Here is a 26,258-nt window from a genome sequence, read left to right as displayed (position 1 = left end):
GGAATTTGAGGAACAGATTTACCAATCAATGCGGAGACATTTCTGCCCATGCTAATTCGTTCACTTCCTTTAAGCTTCCGCTTATTAGTGCACAGCTCCTTCAAGAATTTGGCATATCTTGGAATTTGCTTTATTGCATCCAACAGAGGTATGTTTACCTCTACTTTTCTAAATGTTTCCAAGATCTCTTTCTCTGCCTCTTCCATTTTTTTGTTGGAAACTGCTCTTGGAGGGAATGGAAGAGGGGGAATGTGCTGCTTCTGAAAATCAGAATTACCTGTGGAAGAAGATTCACCTGCACAGAAATTGTTAGGTAGATTTTTGTCATCACCTTTTTCTGGAATAGAGTGAAGTTTGGCAGTTTCATTTGCAGATGAGGAAGGTGCTACGGGTTGAGGTCCTTGACACTGCTTTCCCGACCTCAATGAAATGGCACTGACATTTTTGGGATTTTGGACAGCTTGAGAAGGCAGCTTGTCAGAATTCTGGGACTGTTGTTGATTCAATTGAGTAGCCAATTGTCCCATCTGATTGGTTAAGCTCTGAATGGAGGCTCTGGTCTCTTGCTGAAACTGCATGTTCTGCATAGTCATTTGCCTCACAAGTTCTTCGAGGGAAGGTTGTGGAGGGGCCTCAACTGTTGGCTGTTTCTGGGGTTGTTGTTGTTGTTGGATTGGTGGAGGAATGTATGGTCTGCTTGGGCCAGCAGCATTTTGGAAGGAAGGAGCAGGCTGTTGTTGTTGTTGCTGAGGGCTGGACCATCTGAGGTTAGGGTGATTCCTCCATCCAGGGTTGTATCTGTTGCTGGAAAGGTCATAATTGCTCTGCTGTGGTTGATTTTGCTGTTGAGGTTGAGGAGGTCTATTGTAAATATTTGCAGCATAAGCTTCAGGCTGCTCAATTGCTCCAGGTTGCTGCATGGAAGGGCAAAGGTCTGTATGGTGGTCAGCAGAGGAGCACAAACCACAAACCCTTGCGACAGGTACAGATTTCTGATTCAAGGCCAGCTGGGTTACCAAGTTGACCAACGCATCCAGTTTGCCTTCAAGCTTCTTAGTTTCAGATGATGCAGATGGGTTTGTAGCTACCTCATGCACTCCTCTAATGACTATGGCATCATTTCTGGCACTAAACTGCTGGGAGTTGGAGGCCATCTTCTCAATTAAATTTCTGGCTTCAGCAGGAGTCATGTCTCCAAGGGCTCCACCACTGGCAGCATCTATCATACTTCTCTCCATATTACTGAGTCCTTCATAAAAGTATTGGAGAAGAAGCTGTTCTGAAATCTGATGGTGGGGGCAACTGGCACATAGTTTCTTAAATCTCTCTCAGTACTCATACAGGCTCTCTCCACTGAGTTGTCTAATACCTGAAATATCCTTCCTGATGGCTGTGGTCCTGGAAGCAGGGAAAATTTTTTCTAAGAATACTCTCTTAAGGTCATCCCAGCTCGTGATGGACCTTGGAGCAAGGTAATACAGCCAGTCCTTTGCCACTCCCTCTAATGAATGAGGAAAAGCCTTCAGAAATATGTGATCCTCTTGGACATCTTGGGGTTTCATGGTGGAGCAGACAATGTGAAATTCTTTCAAATGTTTGTGCGGGTCTTCACCTGCAAGGCCATGAAACTTTGGAAGCAAATGAATCAGTTCAGTTTTAAGAACATATGGGACATCCTCATCAGGGTATTGGATGCACAAGCTTTCATAGGTGAAATCAGGTGCAGCCATTTCCCTTAGAGTCCTCTCACGAGGTGGAGGTTGTGCCATGTTCTCAGAATGTGCAAAATCAGAATGCTCAGAATCAGAATGCTCAAAATTATAATGCTCAAGTTCAGGATGTTCAAAATCACCAATAACAGAATGCACAGATTCACCAGTTATGGAATGCTCAGAATGATCAAAAGGTATAAAATGATGCCTAACTAATCTATGAAATGTCCTATCTATCTCAGGATCAAAGGGTTGTAAGTCAGATGGTTTGCCTCTAGTCATACACTACATTCAGCATGCACACAACTAGTTGCCTTGTCATGTAAATAAAGGTGTAGGTTTGAACTACAGCTACCCTCAAATGATATCCAAATGACTTGAAATTTTGTGAGCAACCTTATAAAATGATGAGAAGATAGCACAAAAAATTTCAGACAAAAATTCAAAGTCTAACTATGAAAGCTAAAATTGGTAGGTTAAGAAAAATAAGTGAATAAAACTTGAAAAATAAAAAACTTTTGACAGAATCGCTTTTTTTGGACGATGGAGTGCCATGGCGTAGGAAATTTTTTTCTACCCCAAATGCATATATAATAATTGCGATTCTGATCACCGGAGCAAAAGTTATGGCCGTTTGAAGTTTTGACAAACACAAAATTTGCTAGTTTTTTGGAACTTTCAAATCTGACCAAACTAAAGGCTCTAGCTATTTTTCCCACACTATATGGATTAAAAGAAGTTACCACAAAAAAATTCAGCCAAAAATAACAACCCTAGCTACTAAAACAAAAAATCCCAATTAATTCAGCATGGGTGGTCGCTAAAATCCGTCTCTAATTGATTTCTACTACTACTCTGTTTTTCCGCAAGCTGATTTCTACTACTACTCTGTTTTCAAGCACAATCTTCATAGCAAAACACCCAAGACTGAAACACGGAAAACGCTTAATGGTAAAACTGAAACAGAACACACATTAAACAAAATACCAGGACACTAATCAACACTAACACACATACTAACACAATACTAACAATTAAAACACGAAAGGATTAAACACACAACACTAGCTAGCTATTATGAACCTTTGGACACTGCTCCCCGGCAACGGCGCCAAATTTGATCGAGGCCGTACCCGAATCAAATAAACATGAAAATGCAGTAACTAGGAAGTGATCCTAGGTCGTTTCCCAACGAGCAGTGACAAACCAAATGTTCATAATATACTTGCAGTAACAGTAACGATGGGGGGGGGGGGTTTGGTTGTTTGGTAATTAAAGAGCAGAACAAATAAAATGAAATACGAAACTACTAATATTAAAAACGGATTGTTTCCTCTGATTCAGAAGCCACTCTCTTATCCTGGGTTATGGAGAATTCGTCCCAACAGTCAACCACTTAATCCAACCCTATTTCAATTTACTAAGCGAAAATCAACTTAGGGTTTTCAATACGTGATTAGGCACCACATACACCAGTTAGCCCTTCGTCCATTAAGCATGAACGCAAGTTAGGCTCAGAGGCAATTAATCGAACACGAAGCGTGCACTGATTAATATTCACGAAATTGGGATAACTGGTGAAGGGAAAACTGCCAGGAAACCACATTACAAATGCAACCTCAAAGAGAGTTGGGCTTCGTCCTCAAAAGGAAACAACACCAGAAAATCTAGCCTTCCATGGATTCAAACAGAAAACGCAAATGAAACATGAAGCAGAAACGTAAATGAACAAGAACGTAAATGAACAGAAACGTAAATGAATAGAAACGTAAATGAAAGCAGAAGAAGAAGCAAGAATGAACTCGTAATTAGAAGCAGAAAACGGAAATTTGCATTAAGAACGAAAACTGTAGCAAGGGAACAGAAAAACGTGAAAACCTAAAACCAAAGCTCTGAATAATGAAAATAGCATAACAGAATAGAATGCCCTGCACGAATCCCAAGGCAGCTATTTAAAAAGAGTCACTCAAAGTCACTGGGCCCTATTACAATACTCTGGCCCAAAACGAAATAAACACTGAACAACATAAAATAAAATTGTGAAATTTCCTAATTAGAAATTAACTAAGGTAAGCGCTTCTTTATTTGCCCTCTTCAAGTCCACAACCAAAATCCGGATTAAGCCCAATGTTTCATTAATTCCTGAAATTAGATTAAAAACATCAAATTAGCTAAATGAGCCCAAATAATAAAACTGCCTAATTAATTGACAATTAAGACCAATCAATAATTAAAATGGTGCAAAAAGGGTTTAGAAAATAGAAGAAAATGATGGCACATCAGAAAGTACAAAAAACGAAGAATGAATTGAAAGATTCGATTTCGGGAACTTACCGGTTGAAGACTGACGAACGAACGAAGAACGGTGAAGAACGATGAAGAACAATGAAGAATTTCCACATAATCGCTTACGGAAGCGTTATGGAAGCACCTCGGCTTGGATTTTCTTCACGAAAACACATTTTTTCACCCAAAACAGTCGAAATGCATAGCGAAGGGGTGATGAATATTTTTGAAACAGCCCCCCTCCCCTATTTATAGGGAAAAAGGGAGGTGCATGCCGCCCAGAGGCTTCTTGAGGAAGCTTTCTAAGCGCACCCGAATTACTAAGTTCACCCCCCTTTTCGTACTTTACAGAAAATTTACGGAAGCCTTACAGAAGTGTTTCAAATTTGATTTTCATTTTTTTTCTCTTCCCTTTCACCAATGTTAAGTGAAATATGCTTACCCAAGGTTTTCGGAAATTTTACGGAAGCATTACGGAAGCCACGGAAGCCCCGGAAACCATTTTTCAAAAACGTGGAGGAGCTTGCCGTCCAGCTGCTTCCTCCTTAAGCAACCCAACTTCCAAAATGTTCCGGAAGGGCCTAGATTTGAATTTCTATTTACACCCCTATCTTGATAAGTTCACGCCCCCCCCCCCCCATTTTTGTGTTTTTGGCTGTTTTCTTTCTGAAATCTCACGAAACTTTACGGATTCCGTAATGACATCCATTTTTTTTTTTGGAATGTTGTGAAACTTTACGGATTACGTAACAATGCTCTTTTTGACTTCTGGAATGTTGCGGAACTTTACAGGTTGTGAAACAATGCTTCTTTTTTACTTCTAGAATGTCGCAGAACTTTACAGATTACCTAACGATGGGTGTTAAGTACCTCGAGGCGGTCAAGCGAAGGTTGCATGCCACCAAACAATGGTCCCCGAACGAAATTAGGGTATGACACTAACATACCATCTATATAACACAAATCATACCATACAAACCTAAAAAATCTAAACAAAACAATAATAACATACCAACTAAAATTAACGTAAATAATAACATACAAATTTAAAAAACCTCAACAAAATCATATTAACAAATCAACTAAAACTAACGTACCGTATAACACAAATAATACCATACAAACCTAAAAAATCTAAACCAAATAATAATAACATACCAACTAAAATTAACGTAACATATATATAACACAAATAATAACATACAAATTTAAAAAATCTCAACAAAATTATATTAACAAATCAACTAAACTTACAACAAGATTGTTAAGAATTCTACCCATCTCTTCTACCTCGGATTTAACTCTTAAGGTTCTCACAACGTATCAAACTAACAGTAATACCTCTAAAGTGTGGAAGCGAAAACCGTGGCTACAAACTTTAGGTCATACGTACGATAAATCCTTTCATGAATATTGAGTTATCGAGGAAACTTAGGCCGCTACTTGTCCTCATACAAGCACTCCTCTAAACTTAAAAATTATTTCAAATATTTTACTACTCCAATAAGGACCTACGCGGCTAGGACAGCACTCAACGGTTTACAGTGGTCGACTTCTCTATGAACTTATGGCTTACTCCTTACAAGGATCTCACCCGAAAACTTAAACTTACTTGAGTCATCTCCAACAAGAATTAAGGTTAATTCAAGGAATCCTAAAATAACTTTTTGGTTCGATTACTAGTTAAGGGAATTTTACCTTAATCTTAGGTTTCCTCTCATCTCAAAACAACTTCTGCCCAAGAAGGACTTGTAGTTATCTTTCACCTAGACTAACGCCACTAATTTTCTACATGGTAGGAATAAAACAATCTGGTAATATGTGTTTTTAAAAAATAAAAATGATATTTTATTTATTTATTTGATAGGGAGTAAAATAGAATTCATTTTTATAAAATAATTAAATAAAGAAAATAGAGTAAATAATAGGCTCAAAGTACCCTAGTTATGAATAGAGACATATTAGGTTAGTTTTTACATTTATGATATGTTTGTTGGCTCCCTCTCTCTTCCTCTCAAATTCGTTCTCCTTACTTCCTCTCCCAAAATTCTCTTTTTTTTCATAAACCCAAACATGTATCAGTAAAAATACAATCTTAGAGTATCTAATTGTTGGATCGGCCTGAAATTTTGACACCACCTTAAAAACTCATTTTCGCAATTTCCCATCATTGGGATTTGCAAAATAATGTCTGTGATGAGAGATATGCCCCTCACACTGAGATAGTAAAATTGAGGCTTTAATCATTTCTCCTTATCTCTAACGCTTGGAAACTCTAGCAAAACAACTAGAAAAAAAGCTTGAAGAATCTTAGGGAACTAGTAGAGATGCCTCTATCGTTGTAGGACTACACACATGAGTTTAGCGGTAAGGGATGAGTTTATCTCATTTGGGATTAGAATGAACATGTGTATAGATCCTTACAGGATCACTTTGAGGTTTATTTTGGGATGCTTACTGTATTGTAATTCTTCCTTTACGATTATAATCATGAGATTGTTATGTTTGACGGGCCAATTGATGCCCTAATGCGAATTGGTTGATAAAATTAAGTGTTCTTGGTGTTTTCATGTTTTTGAACCTATGCTTTTGATTCCTTTTATTTTGATATGATTATGTGAAATTGTTTGAGGGGTTTAATTGTATGAACATAAAATATTAATATTATTACTGTGTGATATGTATATGATGTATGAGGAGTAATAACGTGTTGTCTTGGGATTATGGAAATGTGATGAACTATGTGTAAGTGACAAGTTGAGTATGTGTTAAATTGTGAGATCACACGTGTATTGAGATGTTGTGTGCATTGATTTGTGAGCTATGAATTATACAATCACACAACTATAAGACCCTTTAAAGGCGATAAGTTAATCCACGATGAGTTTTATGATGGCCTTCACTATGGGAATCCGACGAGTCTAATCACTTTGAAGCACAACGAGTTAAAATGATTTTGATAACAATTAAGTAGTTTTGTGTATTGCATAATTCATATGTAAAGTCTGTGTTTGTGTCATGCATATATGAATATTCTGTTATATGTATATGATTCATGTGGTGTGATAACATGTTGCTTGGGATTACAACATTGTGATTGGGATTGGATATATGTGATAAATTGAGTATGTGTTGAATTGTAAGATACATGTGTATTGAGATATTGTACGTACTGAGTTGTGAGCTATACATTGTATAATCACACAATTGTAAGACCCTTTAAGGGCGATGTGTTAATGCGCAACGAATAGTGTGATGAGATCCACTATGGGAACCCGACAAGTTTAGTGTCTTTGAGGCACGACAACTTAAAGTTATTTTGAGAACACTTAAGGAGTTGTGTCTTTTGTATAGTTCATAGATAGAGTCTGCATGTTAAAATGTTTTCTAGGTTGGACCTGAATCAGGAGGGAGAGACCCTGACAGACTCTTCGGAGTATAAGTCTCGAGGGTAAATACACTCAGTTTGAATGTTTCTTCAAACTTATGTTGATTTCATATGGTTGGAGCGTTCTTACAAAACAGAGTGAGAAAATTGTCGCAATGGACATAAACCTCACATTGTCACACACTCTTTCTTTCTATTCAAGTTCTTGTGACTTAATTAACAGATTCAATGTTATATTTTTAACCTTGTTGTGTATAGGTTAAAAAGCATGATTGTAAATAAGGTATAGCTAATACACGAATTGGAATTACTCTCCTATATTTTAACATATAATTGTCGTAGTTATAGTCAAGAAGATAATATTCAGGTTGTGTTGTTAATTATTTATAATTAATCTTTAGTTGTAAAAAAAATTAAAAGTCTATTAAATATAACAAATAACCAATGTCACTAATATTTGTATCTAGATTAGATGGGTATTGTACCAAACTTGAAAGCAGCATTCGAGAAAAAAAATCAGAGTTGTGACACTAATCTGTCTCCAAATCACAATTTACAAGGTATTTTTGGCATAACCTTCCTTCCCTTTTACCAATGATTTAGGGAAATGACTAGAAGCAACTTGAATTATTCTTTGTGTTGCTATGCTAAGTACTTCTAGATTTTCACTCCCCAATTTGGTCTCTAAGCAAATTTCTCAATAATATCTATAGATGAAATATTTTAGAAACTATTTTGGGCTATATATGGGTAGGAAAAGGAAGAGAGGGGAAGTTGGTGATGAAGATGAAGAGGAAGAGATAGTAAAGAGGAGAAAGACCTTTGGAAACGTCTCACTAATCTTGCATTCAATTCTTCACACTTTAGTAAGCTGAACAAATTTAGAAAATTTGTATCTTGGGTTCTGTTCAGTCGAGATGACTCGATTTCCCTTCTTAGTCTTGATTTCAAGCGCCATGGTTTGGTTGAGCCCAAACTCCTAAATAGGGTCATGAAATATGCTTCTATGCACAATGTTCAAAAGTTGACAATCAACACAAAGTTAAGTTTCAGAACCAAATTTGAGTTTCCCCCAACATCTTTGGCAGTTTTTAAGCTTTCCATTAACTGCGATGTTTAAATGAAAAACTTCCAAAATCTCTGCGGTTGTCAGCATTAAAAAGCTTGCATCTTGAGCATTTCACCTTCACACAATGAATGCGCTGAGCTGTTTTCAACTTGTAGCATGTTGAGTACTTTGGTCATTGGAAGTTGTTCTTTGCATACGGATGCAAAACTACTCTGCATATCTAATTCCAACCTTACCAGTTTGACCATACTCAATCTCCTTGGAAGACAAGATTGTGATATTGCACTTTCTACTCCAAATCTTATTTCGCTCATGATCATAGGTTTTACTAACCGCCAACTCTCCTCCACATGCAATCTTTCTTTTCTCGAAAAAGTACATCTTGAAGTGTTTGAGAACAGTTACTTAGTTAATGTAAGCTGGCTACAAGTGATATATAATGTAAAGACAATGACACTCTCTCCTAGTACACACGGAATTTTGCTAAGAGTAAGGTTCATGATATGTCTGTATTTTCTATTTTAAATATATTTTTCTTGTAATTTTGCGTTTTTGTTCTTGCAAAAAAAATTATTTTAGTCCTTACTAAAATATGTTTGTTTTTTAAAGCGTTTTAGATACTATTTTTTTACCGTTGATAGTGCAATCTAAAATATTTTAAGAATTAAAAAAAAAACAAACATATTTTCTAAGAATTAAAATGAAAGAAAAAAAATACTGAAACAAACAACGAAAAAAGCATAAAATTATAAAGATGAAAAATGTATTTAAGCTCTTTTTTTTTCAATACTCAGTCTTGAATTCAAGAATATCCATTAAATTATGTCTATTCCAACTCATTCTTCTCCCAAATCCTTCTATAACTATACCACCTTGGTTTGTTGGATTGGAGTCACTGAAAGTGAGAATGATTCCGGGCGCGAATGTATCTGATGAGGAAGTAAAGAGGACAATGCAGTACTTAATTCAAACCTCTCCACAGGACATAGTTGATATCATAAATTATCGAAAGTGATATCAAAAGCCTTAACTCTTAAGATACAAAATTTTTAAGAGTTACTCAATTTTCACTTCATTTGTGCTTCCTTGTGAGTGTAATGTTTGTACCATTCATTATGGATGTTTTCTTGTGTTCCATTGATTGAAGAAATATTCTAAATCTAAGAAATTATCACTGTGGAGAACAATCTGACTGAAACATAAAAAGTTGTTATTCTTTTGAGATTGAAGAATGATACTAAGTAAAATCTTTGTCTACAACAAAATTGATGGTGCATAAAAAAACCAATTCAACCTGTATGAAGAGTCTTTCCAATTATTGCTAGCCAAATGAATTTAAAAATGACCTTAAAACTAATTTTGATCAAAAGAAATGAGCCACAGGCAGCAACATAAAGCCATCAGATTTAACAGAAAAGCAGCTCCTTATATTACAACCAATAATTTTGGAGATATAAGATTAGTTCGACGATTGGAGAAGGGTGAAAGGAGGAGAGAGAAGTCGCTAGTTTGAATCTCCTCAGTTGATATTTTTAATAAAACTATAAAACTAATAAACTAACACTTTTCGGTAAAAATAAATAAAAAGAAACAACAACTAATAATTTTGAGATCAAGTCCTAAACATATATGTTTATTAAAATACTTAGAGAGAGACATTTATACATTTTAATTTCAAATTTGTTCTCATATATATGTAACTTAATCTTTTTAAACATGCTTATAATTTAACTCCACTGTCACTCCATCAGCCATGTCTATAACACTAAGTCTTCAATCATCAAGTGGGGGAGGATGAGGGGAGAAAGGATAATGTATAGGGTTTGGTCCTGGTCCGAGATAATCTTCTTCATTGATCTGCATCTTTCGGTTCCCTAAAAAAGAACACCCAAATCACTTTTATTACCTTGTGACTTATATAAGTATTAAAAAAATAACCAAAATAATTGAAGAGAAAGAATACAATGCTCTTAGTTTTCTATAAACATCTTTCCTAAAAGAAAAAATTCTACTTAAATATAATTGAAAGCAAAATATGAACACCTCTCTTAAATAGATATTTAAATTTTAATATATAGTTTTAATCTTTAGAATTCAACGAGTAATAACACAAAGATGTAGAGATTATTAACCTTAAGTTTTATGTTAAGTGTTAACCTTTACTTATTTAATCCACAAACATGACAGTTTGCAAATTATTAATGCTAACATGGTGGCCGGGAAGAACAACACAATCCACAAATTATTAATAACTTTTCCTTAAACATTGTGTATATTTATAAAATAAATAAATCCTTTCAGGAAAATGTTATCAACACAAAATTTACTGTACTTTTTATTATTAACAGAAATAGTAAAAAGTAAAAAATTTCAAACAGTGACATAGACATCATGTGATGAATCTCATGAGAATTTTTATTAAGAATAAAAAATTTATTTTAAATTATATTATAAGTACATTGCTAACGTTTAGAGCGATATGGAAATCTTAGTATTCATGAGCGAGAATATTTATTCAGCATTTGGAGCAAAAATTTCTAATACACTCATGGTGGTATATTCACCATTAGAAAAAAACAAAGTGTTGATGATATATTTATAATTTATCAAAATAACTATTACTTTTTTTAAGAAAGAATAAGTATTACTTAAAGTTTATGGAATATTAAAAAGTTAAGTAAAAAGGTTGGGTCTAACATTATATAGTTAGTATTTAGTTAATTTATCTAACAAGTTTCTTAATTATCTGTAAAAATTAAAGATACGTAGCATCGTATATACCAATTTGTATATTTTGTTCAATCAATTGAATGAGACTTTTTTATTATTTATTTAACAAGCCGGGAACATTAACATGTACTATGAGACATTTTGACTTAAAAATCTAAATATATTAAATGTGGAATTTAATTAAAATATAGTATATTTTTAAAAATAAATATAATAACTACTCACCTGGACGTGGTGGACGAGAAATGCGAGGATCGTATTTTGGATTGGCCCCTGGATAGTGATGTTCGTCTATGTTGTGGTTGCTATTTAGGTCCCCTGTTTCAAATTAAAATCATTTCACCTAACGTTAGATTCTTAGAAAGAAAAGAGAAAAAGTCATTTTCACTTTTGTTGTGTAAATATTTAAAACAGAAAACATTTTAAAAATAAGATAGCAGGTTTATAAAGTTAAAAAAAAATGAAAACAAAAAATAAAAACAGAAGTAAACATACCTGTTAATTTATACTAATAACGATTAGAAATAGTATGCCTAATCAACAAATGATTAGTATGAGTAGTAATGGGTCTATCCTAACTAATTATTATATATGAAAAAAAAAATAGTCTCGTTGAACCATCACTAATATTCTTTACCATTGTATGCATACTAAAAAAAATGCCCCACAACAGTAATAGAACATAGCAAAACGCAAAATTTGATCTTGATTCCCTTTTTCCTTTATCTCTGCAGCAGTAACATTCAATTTGAAATGTGGAAATAAATTATTACAATTATGAGAAAATTATTTCTTGTTAATATTTAATTTAACTTGGAAGGATAACAAGCATCAGAAAACACGTTTTAAAAAGTTATGTATACTATAACGCCAATACATTTTTCATAAACAAAAGAAAAGAATAAACTAAAAACACATTTTAAAAAGTTGTGTATACTATATTTTTTCAGTTGTTTATGTAAAGAACTAAACTCATCAAAGGTTGTTCCTTGCAGGTGACTACAGAGGTGAGCAAAAGAAAGAGCAAGCACACCCGAGCGATGAAAGCCATCTCTCAAACTCTAAAAAAGTCAAATTTTGTTGTATGACGGTAGAAGACAACAAAATTGTTCTACAATTTATAGAGTAAAAAATGAGTTATTGCATTTATTTTTTTATATTGTCATCGATGCTTCCATGAGTTTTAAGTATTTATTGCATTTATTTTTTTATTTATTTTTTATGTTGTCATCAATGCTTTCATTTCAAGTATTTATTGCATTTATTTTTTTTATACTGTCATCAATGCTTTCATGAGTTTCAAGTATTTATTGCATTTATTTTTTTATTTATTTTTTACACTGTCATTAATGCTTTCATTTCAAATATTTAATGCATTCATTTTTTTATACTGTCATCAATGCTTTCATGAGTTTCAAGTATTTAATAATGAAGCTTTTGTAGTCCATTTTCTGAATTCGGGATTTGTAACCCCTTTCTCCATTGATTAAATAGATTTTCTTTCGGTAGATAACGTATTTGTTTCACTACACCTAAAAGCTCTACATCATATTTAAGAGTTGATGTTAAAGATAATTTATAAATATCTTTGTTCCTTATTCTTTGAAGCACCTTTTAATTGTAACGAGATTTGACCAATATAAAGCGAACAATTACAATATCTCGAATGCGAATACCTAATGATATAGTGGGCTTAATATGAGAATGAAGATTTCAATATTTTCTCTTATATTCAATTAAAAAAATTAGTTCATTTAACATAATATTGTTAAATTACTCTCTACTCTTTTGAAAGGTGTAAGTATTGTAGTATGATTTTGCAGTCTCTCTCCCCCTCTAAAAATTGCAAGTATTACAGTCTCTTCCTATGTAAAAATAAGCAAATTGCCCTAAAGGGGCTACTTTTTCAAACTTATTCGTAAAATGGTGATGTTTTTAAACATATTCCGGCATGGGTCTGTTTTCTACGTAAAATGCATGCAGGGAAGAAGGAAACCGCCAGCCCCATTGGCGAGTTTGGGTTGGCATCGACATGTGGCACGGAGTGCAGTGGTCTCGCCACTCGTATTGGCGATTTGACCATGCAAGGGAGTAGCCAGTTTGATCGGTGATTTCCACAGCTAGGGCATCAGCTTTTCCAGATTTTGGCAGTGCTTTTTTAGGGTTCAGAGGCAGCTTTTTCAGACCATGGGGATATAGCCAATGCTACTGGCGAGATGACAAAGATATAGCCAGTGCTACTGGCAAGATCACTGATATAGCTAGTGGTGCTGGCAAGATCATTATGCTTTAAATATGTGGGGACAACTCGTTTGATGTGTAATTTTCTGTCTTCTTTCCCATTCAAAACATGTTCTGAAACATGCTTAGCTTGCATTCATAAAACGTCACCATCAATTGGACCAGACTTAATTTGTATATTTGATGAACATGACGAGGAAGATGCCATTGATACTGCAAAATAAAATATAATACAAAAATTGACAATAAAATTTATACATTAAAAAAATTAAGTACACTTACAAAAAATTAATTAAATATATGGAGCTTTTGCTCCTACGTATCCTCAATCGCGATGAGGAATTTAGACCAAAGTAGTTCTTGTGAAAGCGGTGTGAGACTAAAATAGTCTCTACCGGAAGATGTTGACATCTCCAGAAAGGGTGCAGATGACCACATTGGTCTCTGCTTGTCAAGTGGACTTGGGGTCTCCGAATGACATGGTGCAGATAACCGTAAAGTGTCTCTACACGCCACCGGATTCTTGGGTCACGGTAACGAAAGGTGGGGTGGTCGACAAAAGCAGGGATTTTGCTCCTACGTATCCTCAATTTGTGATGAGGAACTCAGACCTACGTAGTTCTTGACTTTGTGAGACTAAAATAGTCTTGGTGTTTTTTCACTAAAATGCGAACATGCTTTAGTAAAGGGTGTTTCCCTCGCTCCTACGTATCCTCAATTGCGATGAGGAAATCAGACCTACGTAGTTCTTTGAGAACTAAACGTTGGTTAAGTTGTTTTGATCTTTTTCCGCAAGATTGATTTTAAACGAACAAAAGTCGTTTAAGGCGTTGGACCATTAAAGGATCTTTTGATTTTTGGAAATGAGAGAAACGGTAAGGCGTTGGACCAATAACGATCTCTTGGGGTGGTCGACAAAAGCGGGGCTTTTGCTTCTACGTATCATCAATTGTGATGAGAAAATCAGACCTACGTAATTCTTGCAAAAGTGGTAAAGTTACATGTTGATTTATGCTTTTGAACGGTCCATGTTAACCGAAAAAAGCAAAGAGGACTGTTTAAGGCGTTGGACCTTAAAACGGTTTTTAGTGATTTTTGCGGACAAAACTTGATTTGTGAGTTGATTTTTGCATTGGTTTCACTTTGATTATTAGTCAATTCATTCAAGGAAACTTTCAAAGAAAAAACATTCGATTGATTTTTTTTATTATTTTATTCAGAGATATTTTGATTATTTTATTATTATTTTTTCAAGATATTTTAATTATTTTATTATTATTTTGCCTTTTTTTGGTTTAACCGTGGTTACAGCGTGAACGATCGGTTAGATTTTGTTTTAACAGTGATTAAACGATATTACAACACAAATGATCAGTTGAAATTTATTTTATCATTTATTAGGTGAGAAAACAACTTAAATAAACGATAAAAAGCTCTTTAAAGCAGAAGAAAAGAAAATTGAAAGTAAGCGAAATTAAAGTGAAAGTACACAGAACGAAGAATGAATTGACAGATTTGATTTCGGGAACTTACCGGTTCAAGACTCAAGAATGAACGAAGAACGGTGAAGAACGATGAAGAACAATGAAGAATTTCCACAGAATCGCTTACGGAAGCGTTATGGAAGCACCTCGGCTTGGATTTTCTTCACGAAAATACATTTTTTCACCCAAAACAGCCGAAATGCATAGCCAAGGGGTGATGAATATTTTTGAAACAGACCCCCTCCCCTATTTATAAGGAAAAAGGGAGGTGCTTGCCGCCCAGAGGCTTCTTGAGGAAGCTTTCTAAGTGCACCCGAATTACTAAGTTCACCCCCCTTTTCGTACTTTACAGAAAATTTACGGAAGCCTTACAGAAGTGTTTCAGATTTGATTTTCATTTTTTTTCTCTTCCCTTTCACCAATGTTAAGTGAAATATGCTTACCCAAGGTTTTCGGAAATTTTACGGAAGCATTACGGAAGCCACGGAAGCCACGGAAACCATTTTTCAAAAACGTGGAGGAGCTTGCCGCCCAGCTGCTTCCTCCTTAAGCAACCCAACTTCCAAAATGTTCCGGAAGGGCCTAGATTTGAATTTCTATTTACACCCCTATCTTGATAAGTTCACGCCCCCCCCCCCCCCCCATTTTTGTGTTTTTGGCTGTTTTCTTTCTGAAATCTCATGAAACTTTACGGATTCCGTAATGACATCCATTTTCTTTTTGGAATGTTGTGAAACTTTACGGATTACGTAACAATGCTCTTTTTGACTTCTGGAATGTTGCGGAACTTTACAGGTTGTGAAACAATGCTTCTTTTTTACTTCTAGAATGTCGCAGAACTTTACGGATTACCTAACGATGGGTGTTAAGTACCTCGAGGCGGTCAAGCGAAGGTTGCATGCCACCAAACAATGGTCCCCGGACGAAATTAGGGTATGACACTAACATACCATATATATAACACAAATAATACCATACAAACCTAAAAAATCTAAACCAAACAATAATAACATACCAACTAAAATTTAAGTAACATATATATAACACAAATAATAACATACGAATTTAAAAAACCTCAACAAAATCATATTAGCAAATCAACTAAAACTAACGTACCGTATAACACAAATAATACCATACAAACCTAAACAATCTAAACCAAATAATAATTACATACCAACTAAAATTAACGTAACATATATATAACACAAATAATAACATACAAATTTAAAAAATCTCAACAAAATCATATTAACAAATCAACTAAACTTACAACAAGATTGTTAAGAATTCTACCCATCTCTTCTACCTCGGATTTAACTCTTAAGGTTCTCACAACGTATCAAACTAACAGTAATACCTCTAAAGTGTGGAAGTGAAAACCGTGGCTACAAACTTTAGGTCATACGTACGATAAATCCTTTCATGAATATTGAGTTATCGAGGAAACTTAGGCCGCTACTTGTCCTCATACAAGCACTCCTCTAAACTTAAAAATTATTTCAAATATTTTACTACTCCAATAAGGACCTACGCGGCTAGGACAGCACTCAACGGTTTACAGTGGTCGACTTCTCTATGAACTTATGGCTTACTCCTTACAAGGATCTCACCCGAAAACTTAAACTTACTTGAGTCATCTCCAACAAGAATTAAGGTTAATTCAAGGAATCCAAAAATAACTTTTTGGTTCGATTACTAGTTAAGGGAATTTTACCTTAATCTTAGGTTTCCTCTCATCTCAAAACAACTTCTGCCCAAGAAGGACTTGTAGTTATCTTTCACCTAGACTAACGCCACTAATTTTCTACATGGTAGGAATAACACAATCTGGTAATATGTGTTTTTAAAAAATAAAAATGATATTTTATTTATTTATTTGATAGGGAGTAAAATAGAATTCATTTTTATAAAATAATTAAATAAAGAAAATAGAGTAAATAATAGGCTTAAAGTACCCTAGCTATGAATAGAGACATATTAGGTTAGTTTTTACATTTATGATATGTTTGTTGGCTCTCTCTCTCTCTTCCTCTCAAATTCGTTCTCCTTACTTCCTCTCCCAAAATTCTCTTTTTTTTCATATACCCAAACATGTATCAGTAAAAATACAATCTTAGAGTATCTAATTGTTGGATCGGCCTGAAATTTTGACACCACCTTAAATACTCATTTTCGCACATTCCCATCATTGGGATTTGCAAAATAATGTCTGTGATGAGAGATATGCCCCTCACACTGAGATAGTAAAATTGAGGCTTTAATCATTTCTCCTTATCTCTAACGCTTGGAAACTCTTGCAAAACAACTAGAAAAAAAGCTTGAAGAATCTTAGGGAATTAGTAGAGATGCCTCTATCGTTGTAGGACTACACACATGAGTTTAGAGGTAAGGGATGAGTTTATCTCATTTGGGATTAGAATGAACATGTGTATAGATCCTTACAGGATCACTTTGAGGTTTATTTTGGGATGCTTACTGTATTGTAATTCTTCCTTTACGATCATAATCATGAGATTGTTATGTTTGATGGGCCAATTGATGCCCTAATGCGAATTGGTTGATAAAATTAAGTGTTCTTGGTGTTTTCATGTTTTTGAACCTATGTTTTTGATTCCTTTGATTTTGATATGATTATGTGAAATTGTTTGAGGGGTTTAATTGTATGAACATAAAATATTAATATTATTATTGTGTGATATGTATATGATGTATGAGGAGTAATAACGTGTTGTCTTGGGATTATGGAAATGTGATGAACTATGTGTAAGTGACAAGTTGAGTATGTGTTAAATTGTGAGATCACACGTGTATTGAGATGTTGTGTGCATTGATTTGTGAGCTACGAATTATAAAATCACACAACTATAAGACCCTTTAAAGGCGATAAGTTAATGCACGATGAGTTTTATGATGGCCTTCACTATGGGAATCCGACGAGTCTAATCACTTTGAAGCACAACGAGTTAAAATGATTTTGATAACAATTAAGTAGTTTTGTGTATTGCATAATTCATATGTAAAGTCTGTGTTTGTGTCATGCATATATGAATATTCTGTGATATGTATATGATTCATGTGGTGTGATAACATGTTGCTTGGGATTACAACATTGTGATTGGGATTGGATATATGTGATAAATTGAGTATGTGTTGAATTGTAAGATACATGTGTATTGAGATATTGTACGTACTGAGTTGTGAGCTATACATTGTATAATCACACAATTGTAAGACCCTTTAAGGGCGATGTGTTAATGCGCAACGAATAGTGTGATGAGATCCACTATGGGAACCCGACAAGTTTAGTGTCTTTGAGGCACGACAACTTAAAGTTATTTTGAGAACACTTAAGGAGTTGTGTCTTTTGTATAGTTCATAGATAGAGTCTGCATGTTAAAATGTTTTCTAGGTTGGACCTGAATCAGGAGGGAGAGACCCTGACAGACTCTTCGGAGTATAAGTCTCGAGGGTAAATACACTCAGTTTGAATGTTTCTTCAAACTTATGTTGATTTCATATGGTTGGAGCATTCTTACAAAACAGAGTAAGAAAATTGTCGCAATGGACATAAACCTCACATTGTCACACACTCTTTCTTTCTATTCAAGTTCTTGTGACTTAATTAACAGATTCAATGTTATATTTTTAACCTTGTTGTGTATAGGTTAAAAAGCATGATTGTAAATAAGGTATAGCTAACACACGAATTGGAATTACTCTCCTATATTTTAACATATAATTGTCGTAGTTATAGTCAAGAAGATAATATTCAGGTTGTGTTGTTAATTATTTATAATTAATCTTTAGTTGTAAAAAAAATTAAAAGTCTATTAAATATAACAAATAACCAATGTCACTAATATTTGTATCTAGATTAGATGGGTATTGTACCAAACTTGAAAGCAGCATTCGAGAAAAAAAATCAGAGTTGTGACACTAATCTGTCTCCAAATCACAATTTACAAGGTATTTTTGGCATAACCTTCCTTCCCTTTTACCAATGATTTAGGAAAATGACTAGAAGCAACTTGAATTATTCTTTGTGTTGCTATGCTAAGTACTTCTAGATTTTCACTCCCCAATTTGGTCTCTAAGCAAATTTCTCAATAATATCTATAGATGGAATATTTTAGAAACTATTTTGGGCTATATATGGGTAGGAAAAGGAAGAGAGGGGAAGTTGGTGATGAAGATGAAGAGGAAGAGATAGTAAAGAGGAGAAAGACCTTTGGAAACGTCTCACTAATCTTGCATTCAATTCTTCACACTTTAGTAAGCTGAACAAATTTAGAAAATTTGTATCTTGGGTTCTGTTCAGTCGAGATGACTCGATTTCCCTTCTTAGTCTTGATTTCAAGCGCCATGGTTTGGTTGAGCCCAAACTCCTAAATAGGGTCATGAAATATGCTTCTATGCACAATGTTCAAAAGTTGACAATCAACACAAAGTTAAGTTTCAGAACCAAATTTGAGTTTCCCCCAACATCTTTGGCAGTTCTTAAGCTTTCCATTAACTGCGATGTTTAAATGAAAAAACTTCCAAAATCTCTGCAGTTGTCAGCATTAAAAAGCTTGCATCTTGAGCATTTCACTTTCACACAATGAATGTGCTGAGCTGTTTTCAACTTGTAGCATGTTGAGTACTTTGGTCATTGGAAGTTGTTCTTTGCATACGGATGCAAAACTACTCTGCATATCTAATTCCAACCTTACCAGTTTGACCATACTCAATCTCCTTGGAAGACAAGATTGTGATATTGCACTTTCTACTCCAAATCTTATTTCCCTCATGATCATAGGTTTTACTAACCGCCAACTCTCCTCCACATGCAATCTTTCTTTTCTCGAAAAAGTACATCTTGAAGTGTTTGAGAACAGATACTTAGTTAATGTAAGCTGGCTGCAAGTGATATATAATGTAAAGACAATGACACTATCTCCTAGTACACTCGGAATTTTGCTAAGAGTAAGGTTCATGATATGTCTGTATTTTCTTTTTTAAATATATTTTTTTCTTGTAATTTCGCGTTTTTGTTCTTGCAAAAAAAAATTATTTTAGTCATTACTAAAATATGTTTGTTTTTTAAAGCGTTTTGGATACTAATTTTTTACCGTTGATAGTGCAATCTAAAATATTTTAAGAATGAAAAACAAAACAAACATATTTTCTAAGAATTAAAATGAAAGAAAAAAAATACTGAAACAAACAATGAAAAAAGCATAAAATTATAAAGATGAAAAATGTATTTAAGCTCTTTTTTTTTCAATACTCAGTCTTGAATTCAAGAATATCCATTAAATTATGTCTATTCCAACTCATTCTTCTCCTAATTCCTTCTATAACTATACCACCTTGCTTTGTTGGATTGGAGTCACTGAAAGTGAGAATGATTCCGGGCGCGAATGTATCTGATGAGGAAGTAAAGAGGACAATGCAGTACTTAATTCAAACCTCTCCACAGGACATAGTTGATATCATAAATTACCGAAAGTGATATCAAAAGCCTTAACTCTTAAGATACAAATTTTTAAGAGTTACTCAATTTTCACTTCATTTGTGCTTCCTTGTGAGTGTAATGTTTGTACCATTCATTATGGATGTTTTCTTGTGTTCCATTGATTGAAGAAATATTCTAAATCTAAGAAATTATCATTGTGGAGAACAATCTGACTGAAACATAAAAAGTTGTTATTCTTTTGAGATTGAAGAATGATACTAAGTAAAATCCTTGTCTACAACAAAATTGATGGTGCATAAAAAAACCAGTTCAACATGTATGAAGAGTCTTTCCAATTATTGCTAGCCAAATGAATTTAAAAATGACCTTAAAACTAATTTTGACCAAAAGAAATGAGCCGCAGGCAGCAACATAAAGCCATCAGATTTAACAGAAGAGCAGCTCCTTATATTACAACCAATAATTTTGGAGATATAAGATTAGTTCAATGATTGGAGAAGGGTGAAAGGAGGAGAGAGAAGTCGCTAGTTTGAATCTCCTCAATTGATATTTTTAATAAAACTATAAAACTAATAAACTAACACTTTTCAGTAAAAATAAATAAAAAGAAACAACAACTAATAATTTTGAGATCAAGTCCTAAACATATATGTTTATTAAAATACTTAGAGAGAGAAATTTATACATTTTAATTTCAAATTTGTTCTCATATATACGTGACTTAATCTTTTTAAACATGCTTATAATTTAACTCCACTGTCACTCCATCAGCCATGTCTATAACACTAAGTCTTCAATCATCAAGTGGGGGAGGATGAGGGGAGAAAGGATAATGTATAGGGTTAGGTCCTGGTCCGAGATAATCTTCTTCATTGATCTGCATCTTTCGGTTCCCTAAAAAAGAACACCCAAATCACTTTTATTACCTTGTGACTTATATAAGTATTAAAAAAATAACCAAAATAATTGAAGAGAAAGAATACAATGCTCTTAGTTTTCTATAAACATCTTTCCTAAAAGAAAAAATTCTACTTAAATATAATTGAAAGCAAAATATGAACATCTCTCTTAAATAGATATTTTAATTTTAATATATAGTTTTAATCTTTAGAATTCAACGAGTAATAACACAAAGATGTAGAGATTATTAACCTTAAGTTTTATGTTAAGTGTTAACCTTTACTTATTTAATCCACAAACATGACAGTTTGCAAATTATTAATGCTAACATGGTAGCCGGGAAGAACAACACAGTCCGCAAATTATTAATAACTTTTCCTTAAATAGTGTGTATATTTTTAAAATAAATAAATCCTTTCAGGAAAATGTTATCAACACAAAATTTACTGTACTTTTTATTATTAACAGAAATAGTAAAAAGTAAAAAATTTCAAACAGTGACATAGACATCACGTGATGAATCTCATGAGAATTTTTATTCAGAATAAAAAATATATTTAAAATTATATTATAAGTACATTGCTAATGTTTAGAGCAATATGGAAATCATAGTATTCATGAGCGAGAATATTTATTCAGCATTTGGAGCAAAAATTTCCTAATACACTCATGGTGGTATTTTCACCATTAGAAAAAAACAAAGTGTTGATGATATATTTATAATTTATCAAAATAACTATTACTTTTTTTAAGAACGAATAAGTATTACTTAAAGTTTATGGAATATTAAAAAGTTAAGTAAAAAGGGTTGGGTCTAACATTATATAGTTAGTATTCAGTTAATTTATTTAAGAAGTTTTTTAGTTATCTGTAAAAATTAAAGATAAGTAGCATCGTATATACCAATTTGTATATCTTGTTTAATCAATTGAATGAGACTTTTTTATTATTTATTTAACAAGCCGGGAACATTAACATGTACTATAAGACATTTTGACTTAAAAATCTAAATATATTAAATGTGGAATTTAATTAAAATATAGTATATTTTTAAAAATAAATATAATAACTACTCACCTGGACGTGGTGGACGAGAAATGCGAGGATCGTATTTTGGATTGGCCCCTGGATAGTGATAATCATCTATGTTGTGGTTGCTATTTAGGTCCCCTGTTCCAAATTAAAATCATTTCACCTAATGTTAGATTCTTAGAAAGAAAAGAAAAAAAAGTCATTTTCACTTTTGCCGTGTAAATATTTAAAACAGAAAACATTTTAAAAATAAGATAGCAGGTTTATAAAATTAAAAAAATGAAAACAAAAAATAAAAACAGAAGTAAACATACCTCTTAATTTATACTAATAAGGATTAGAAATCGTATGCCTAATCAACAAATGGTTAGTATGAGTAGTAATGGGTCTATCCTAACTCATTATTATATATGAAAAAAAAAAAATAGTGTCGTTGAACCATCACTAATATTCTTTACCATTGTATGCATACTAAAAAAATGCCTAACAACTGTAATAGAACATAGCAAAATGCAAAATTTGATCTTGATTCCCTTTTTCCTTTATCTCTGCAGCAGTAACATTCAATTTGAAATGTGGAAATAAATTATTACAATTATGAGAAAATTATTTCTTGTAAATCTTTAATTTAACTTGGAAGGATATTAAGCATCAGAAAACACATAACGCCAATACATTTTTCATAAATAAAAGAAAAGAATAAACTAAAAACACGTTTTAAAAAGTTATGTATACTATATTTTTTCAATTGTTTATGTAAAGCACTAAACTCATCAGAGGTTGTTCCTTGCAGGTGACTGCAGAGGTGAGCAAAAGAAAGAGCAAGCACATCCGAGCGATAAAAGCCATCTCTCAAACTCTAGAAAGTCAAATTTTGTTGTATGACTGTAGAAGACAACAAAATTGTTCTACAATTTATAGAGTAAAAAATGAGTTATTGCATTTATTTTTTTATACTGTCATCAATGCTTCCATGAGTTTTTAGTATTTATTGTATTTATTTTTTTTATTTATTTTTTTATACTGTGATCAATGCTTTCATTTCAAGTATTTATTGCATTTATTTTTTTATACTGTCATCAATGCTTTCATGAGTTTCAAGTATTTATTGCATTTATTTTTTTATACTGTCATCAATGCTTTCATTTCAAGTATTTATTGCATTCATTTTTTTATACTATCATCAATGCTTTCATGAGTTTCAAGTATTTATTAATGAAGCTTTTGTAGTACATTTTTTGAATTTGGGATTTGTAACCCCTTTCTCCATTGATTAAATAGATTTTCTTTCAGTAGATAATGGATTTGTTTAAGTATACCTAAAAGCTCTACATCATATTTAAGAGTTGATGTTAAAGATAATTTATAAATATCTTTATTCCTTATTCTTTGAAGCACCTTTTAATTGTAACGAGATTCGATCAATATAAAGCAGACAATTACAATATCTCGGATGCGAATACCTAATGATATAGTGGGCTTAATATGAGAATGAAGATTTCAATATTTTCTCTTATATTCAATTAAAAAAATTAGTTCATTTAACATAATATTGTTAAATTACTCTCTACTCCTTTGAAAGGTGTAAGTATTGTAGTATGATTTTGCAGTCTCTCTCCCCCCTAAAAAATGCAATTATTATAGTCCCTTCCTATGTAAAAATAGGCAAATTTCCCTAAAGGGGCTACTTTTTCAAACTTATTCGTAAAATGATGATGTTTTTAAACATATTCTGGCATGGGTCTGTTGTCTACGTAAAATGAATGCAGGGAAGAAGGAAACCGTCAGCCCCATTGGTGAGTTTGGGCTGGCATCGACACGTGGCGCGGAGTGCAGTGGTCTCGCCACTCGTATTGGCGATTTGACCATGCAGGGGAGTAGCCAGTTTGACCGCCGATTTCCATAACTAGGGCATCAGCTTTTCCAGATTTTGGCAGCGCTTTTTAGGGTTCAGAGGCAACTTTTTCAGACCATGGGGATATAGTCAGTGCTACTTGTAAGATGACAAAGATATAGCCAATGCTACTGGCGAGATCACTGATATAGCTAGTGGTGCTGGCAAGATCGATATGCTTTAAATATGTGGGGACAGTTCGTCTAATGTGTAATTTTCTATCTTCTTTCTCATTCAAAACATGTTCTGAAACATGCTTAGCTTGCATTCATAAAACGTCACTATCAATTGAACCAGACTTAATTTGTATATTTGATGAACATGACGAGGAAGATGTCATTGATACTGCAAAATAAAATATAATACAATAAATTGACAATAAAATTTATACATTAAAAAAATTGAGTACACTTACAAAAATTTAATTAAATATACATACCAAATAATTAAAATTTGAATAAATAACAGAATACATATATTTGAATAACAAAATATATGATACAAATAATAAAATTTAAATATACTCTCCAAATAAAATAAAATACATGCAAAACTTAAAATACTAACTAAAATACTCTACAAATAACAAAATTTAAATTTAAAATACATAGATAAATTTAAATAAATGACCAAATTTGTTTTTCAATTAACAAAATTTAAATTAAATAACATATATTATACAAATAAATTAAAATAAATCAAAAAATTACTATGGAAACAAAAATTTAAACAATATATATATATGTAATAAATAACGTATCATATATTTCAATAAAAACTTAAAATAAGTAAACTAAATAATATTAACATTCTAACTAAACCTAACATACCATATATATAACACAAATAATACCATACAAACCTAAAAAATCTAAACCAAATAATAACAACATACTAACTAAAATTAACGTAACATATATATAACACAAATAATAACCTACAAATTTAAAAAACCTCAACAAAATCATATTAACAAATCAACTAAAACTAATGTACCGTATAACACAAATAATACCATAAAAACATAAAAAAATCTAAACCAAATAATAATAACATACCAACTAAAATTAACGTAACATATATATAACACAAATAATAACATACAAATTTAAAAAACCTCAACAAAATCATATTAACAAATCAATTAAACTTACAACTAGAGCTGTCAAAACGGGTCAGTCTGGCCCACGTGGGCTGGCCCGCAACGGGTTGAGCTAAAAGTGGACTAGCCCAGCTCAGCCCACTTTTGTGTGGGCTAACAAAATGCCAGCCCGGCCCGGCCCACCACAGGTTGGTGGGTTATGCGGGCTGGCCCACTTTTCTGCCTTTTTTTGTAAAAAAAATAAATTATTCCAAACAACTTAAAATAAAATCCAATATAAAAATCAAACTAAATCAAATCCAAACATTCAATATTAAAGTGATTGAAGTCTTCAAAATAAACATTCAACATTAAGATAATTGAAATTTAAATATCATCAAAAATAAACTTCTAAACTATTGAAATTAAACATTAGAGTCATGGACTGTGAAATCCAAAACAACTTCCTCTTCTTTCTCAACATCACCATTAATTTCATCTACAAAGACAAGAAAAAAATAAACAATATCATTAATAAGTCAAATAAATAAAACAACACACCAATAACAAATTAAAAATTATGAAAAAAGAAATGTAAATTACCAATATCTTCAAAACCATTTATCCAATTAACAAATTAACACTTGCTAATTCAATTGGGCTTTGCTATTGTTTGGACTTGCTCTATTCCTGAATGTGTGAATTGTCAATTGAGTTGCTAGCTACAAAATAAAAATTTGATTTCTTAACAATTATAAATTTATAATAATAATAAAATAATATATTATTTAAATTTGGTGGGTTGACGGGCTGGCCCACCAACCCACGGGTTGAGCCCACCTAACCCACGGGCTAAGTGAGTTAGGCTGAAAAGTTATCGGTATCGATTTTTTTTTAAAAAAAATTGAGCCCGACCCATCTCTAGCCCGCAATGGGCCGGGCTGGCCCACGAGCCGGAACTCATTTTGACAGCTCTACTT

The 26,258-nt window shown here is 32.9% G+C and overlaps 2 protein-coding genes and 1 non-coding gene across 3 annotated transcripts; 1 reads left to right on the top strand and 2 right to left on the bottom strand.

The window, feature by feature from the left end:
* Positions 1–1,284: 1,284 nt before the first annotated feature.
* On the top strand, positions 1,285–1,391 carry LOC114377700. Its single transcript, XR_003659139.1, has one exon. It is a non-coding gene; the product is annotated as a small nucleolar RNA R71 (small nucleolar RNA).
* An 8,668-nt stretch (positions 1,392–10,059) lies between these two features.
* Positions 10,060–12,296, bottom strand: LOC114373769. Its single transcript, XM_028331304.1, has 3 exons — positions 12,158–12,296; positions 11,411–11,503; positions 10,060–10,329 (listed from the first exon to the last, which is right to left on the bottom strand). The coding sequence occupies exons 1-3, from the start codon at positions 12,234–12,236 to the stop codon at positions 10,229–10,231; spliced, it is 273 nt and encodes a 90-aa protein (XP_028187105.1). The 5' UTR covers positions 12,237–12,296; the 3' UTR covers positions 10,060–10,228.
* An 8,699-nt stretch (positions 12,297–20,995) lies between these two features.
* LOC114373513 lies at positions 20,996–23,212 on the bottom strand. Its single transcript, XM_028330991.1, has 3 exons — positions 23,074–23,212; positions 22,349–22,441; positions 20,996–21,265 (listed from the first exon to the last, which is right to left on the bottom strand). The coding sequence occupies exons 1-3, from the start codon at positions 23,150–23,152 to the stop codon at positions 21,165–21,167; spliced, it is 273 nt and encodes a 90-aa protein (XP_028186792.1). The 5' UTR covers positions 23,153–23,212; the 3' UTR covers positions 20,996–21,164.
* Between the last annotated feature and the right edge of the window lie 3,046 nt (positions 23,213–26,258).

The sequence above is a fragment of the Glycine soja genome, chromosome 11 (genome assembly GCF_004193775.1).
Source record: "Glycine soja cultivar W05 chromosome 11, ASM419377v2, whole genome shotgun sequence".
NCBI lineage: Eukaryota > Viridiplantae > Streptophyta > Magnoliopsida > Fabales > Fabaceae > Glycine > Glycine soja.
This window is presented reverse-complemented; position numbering and strand designations above follow the sequence as displayed.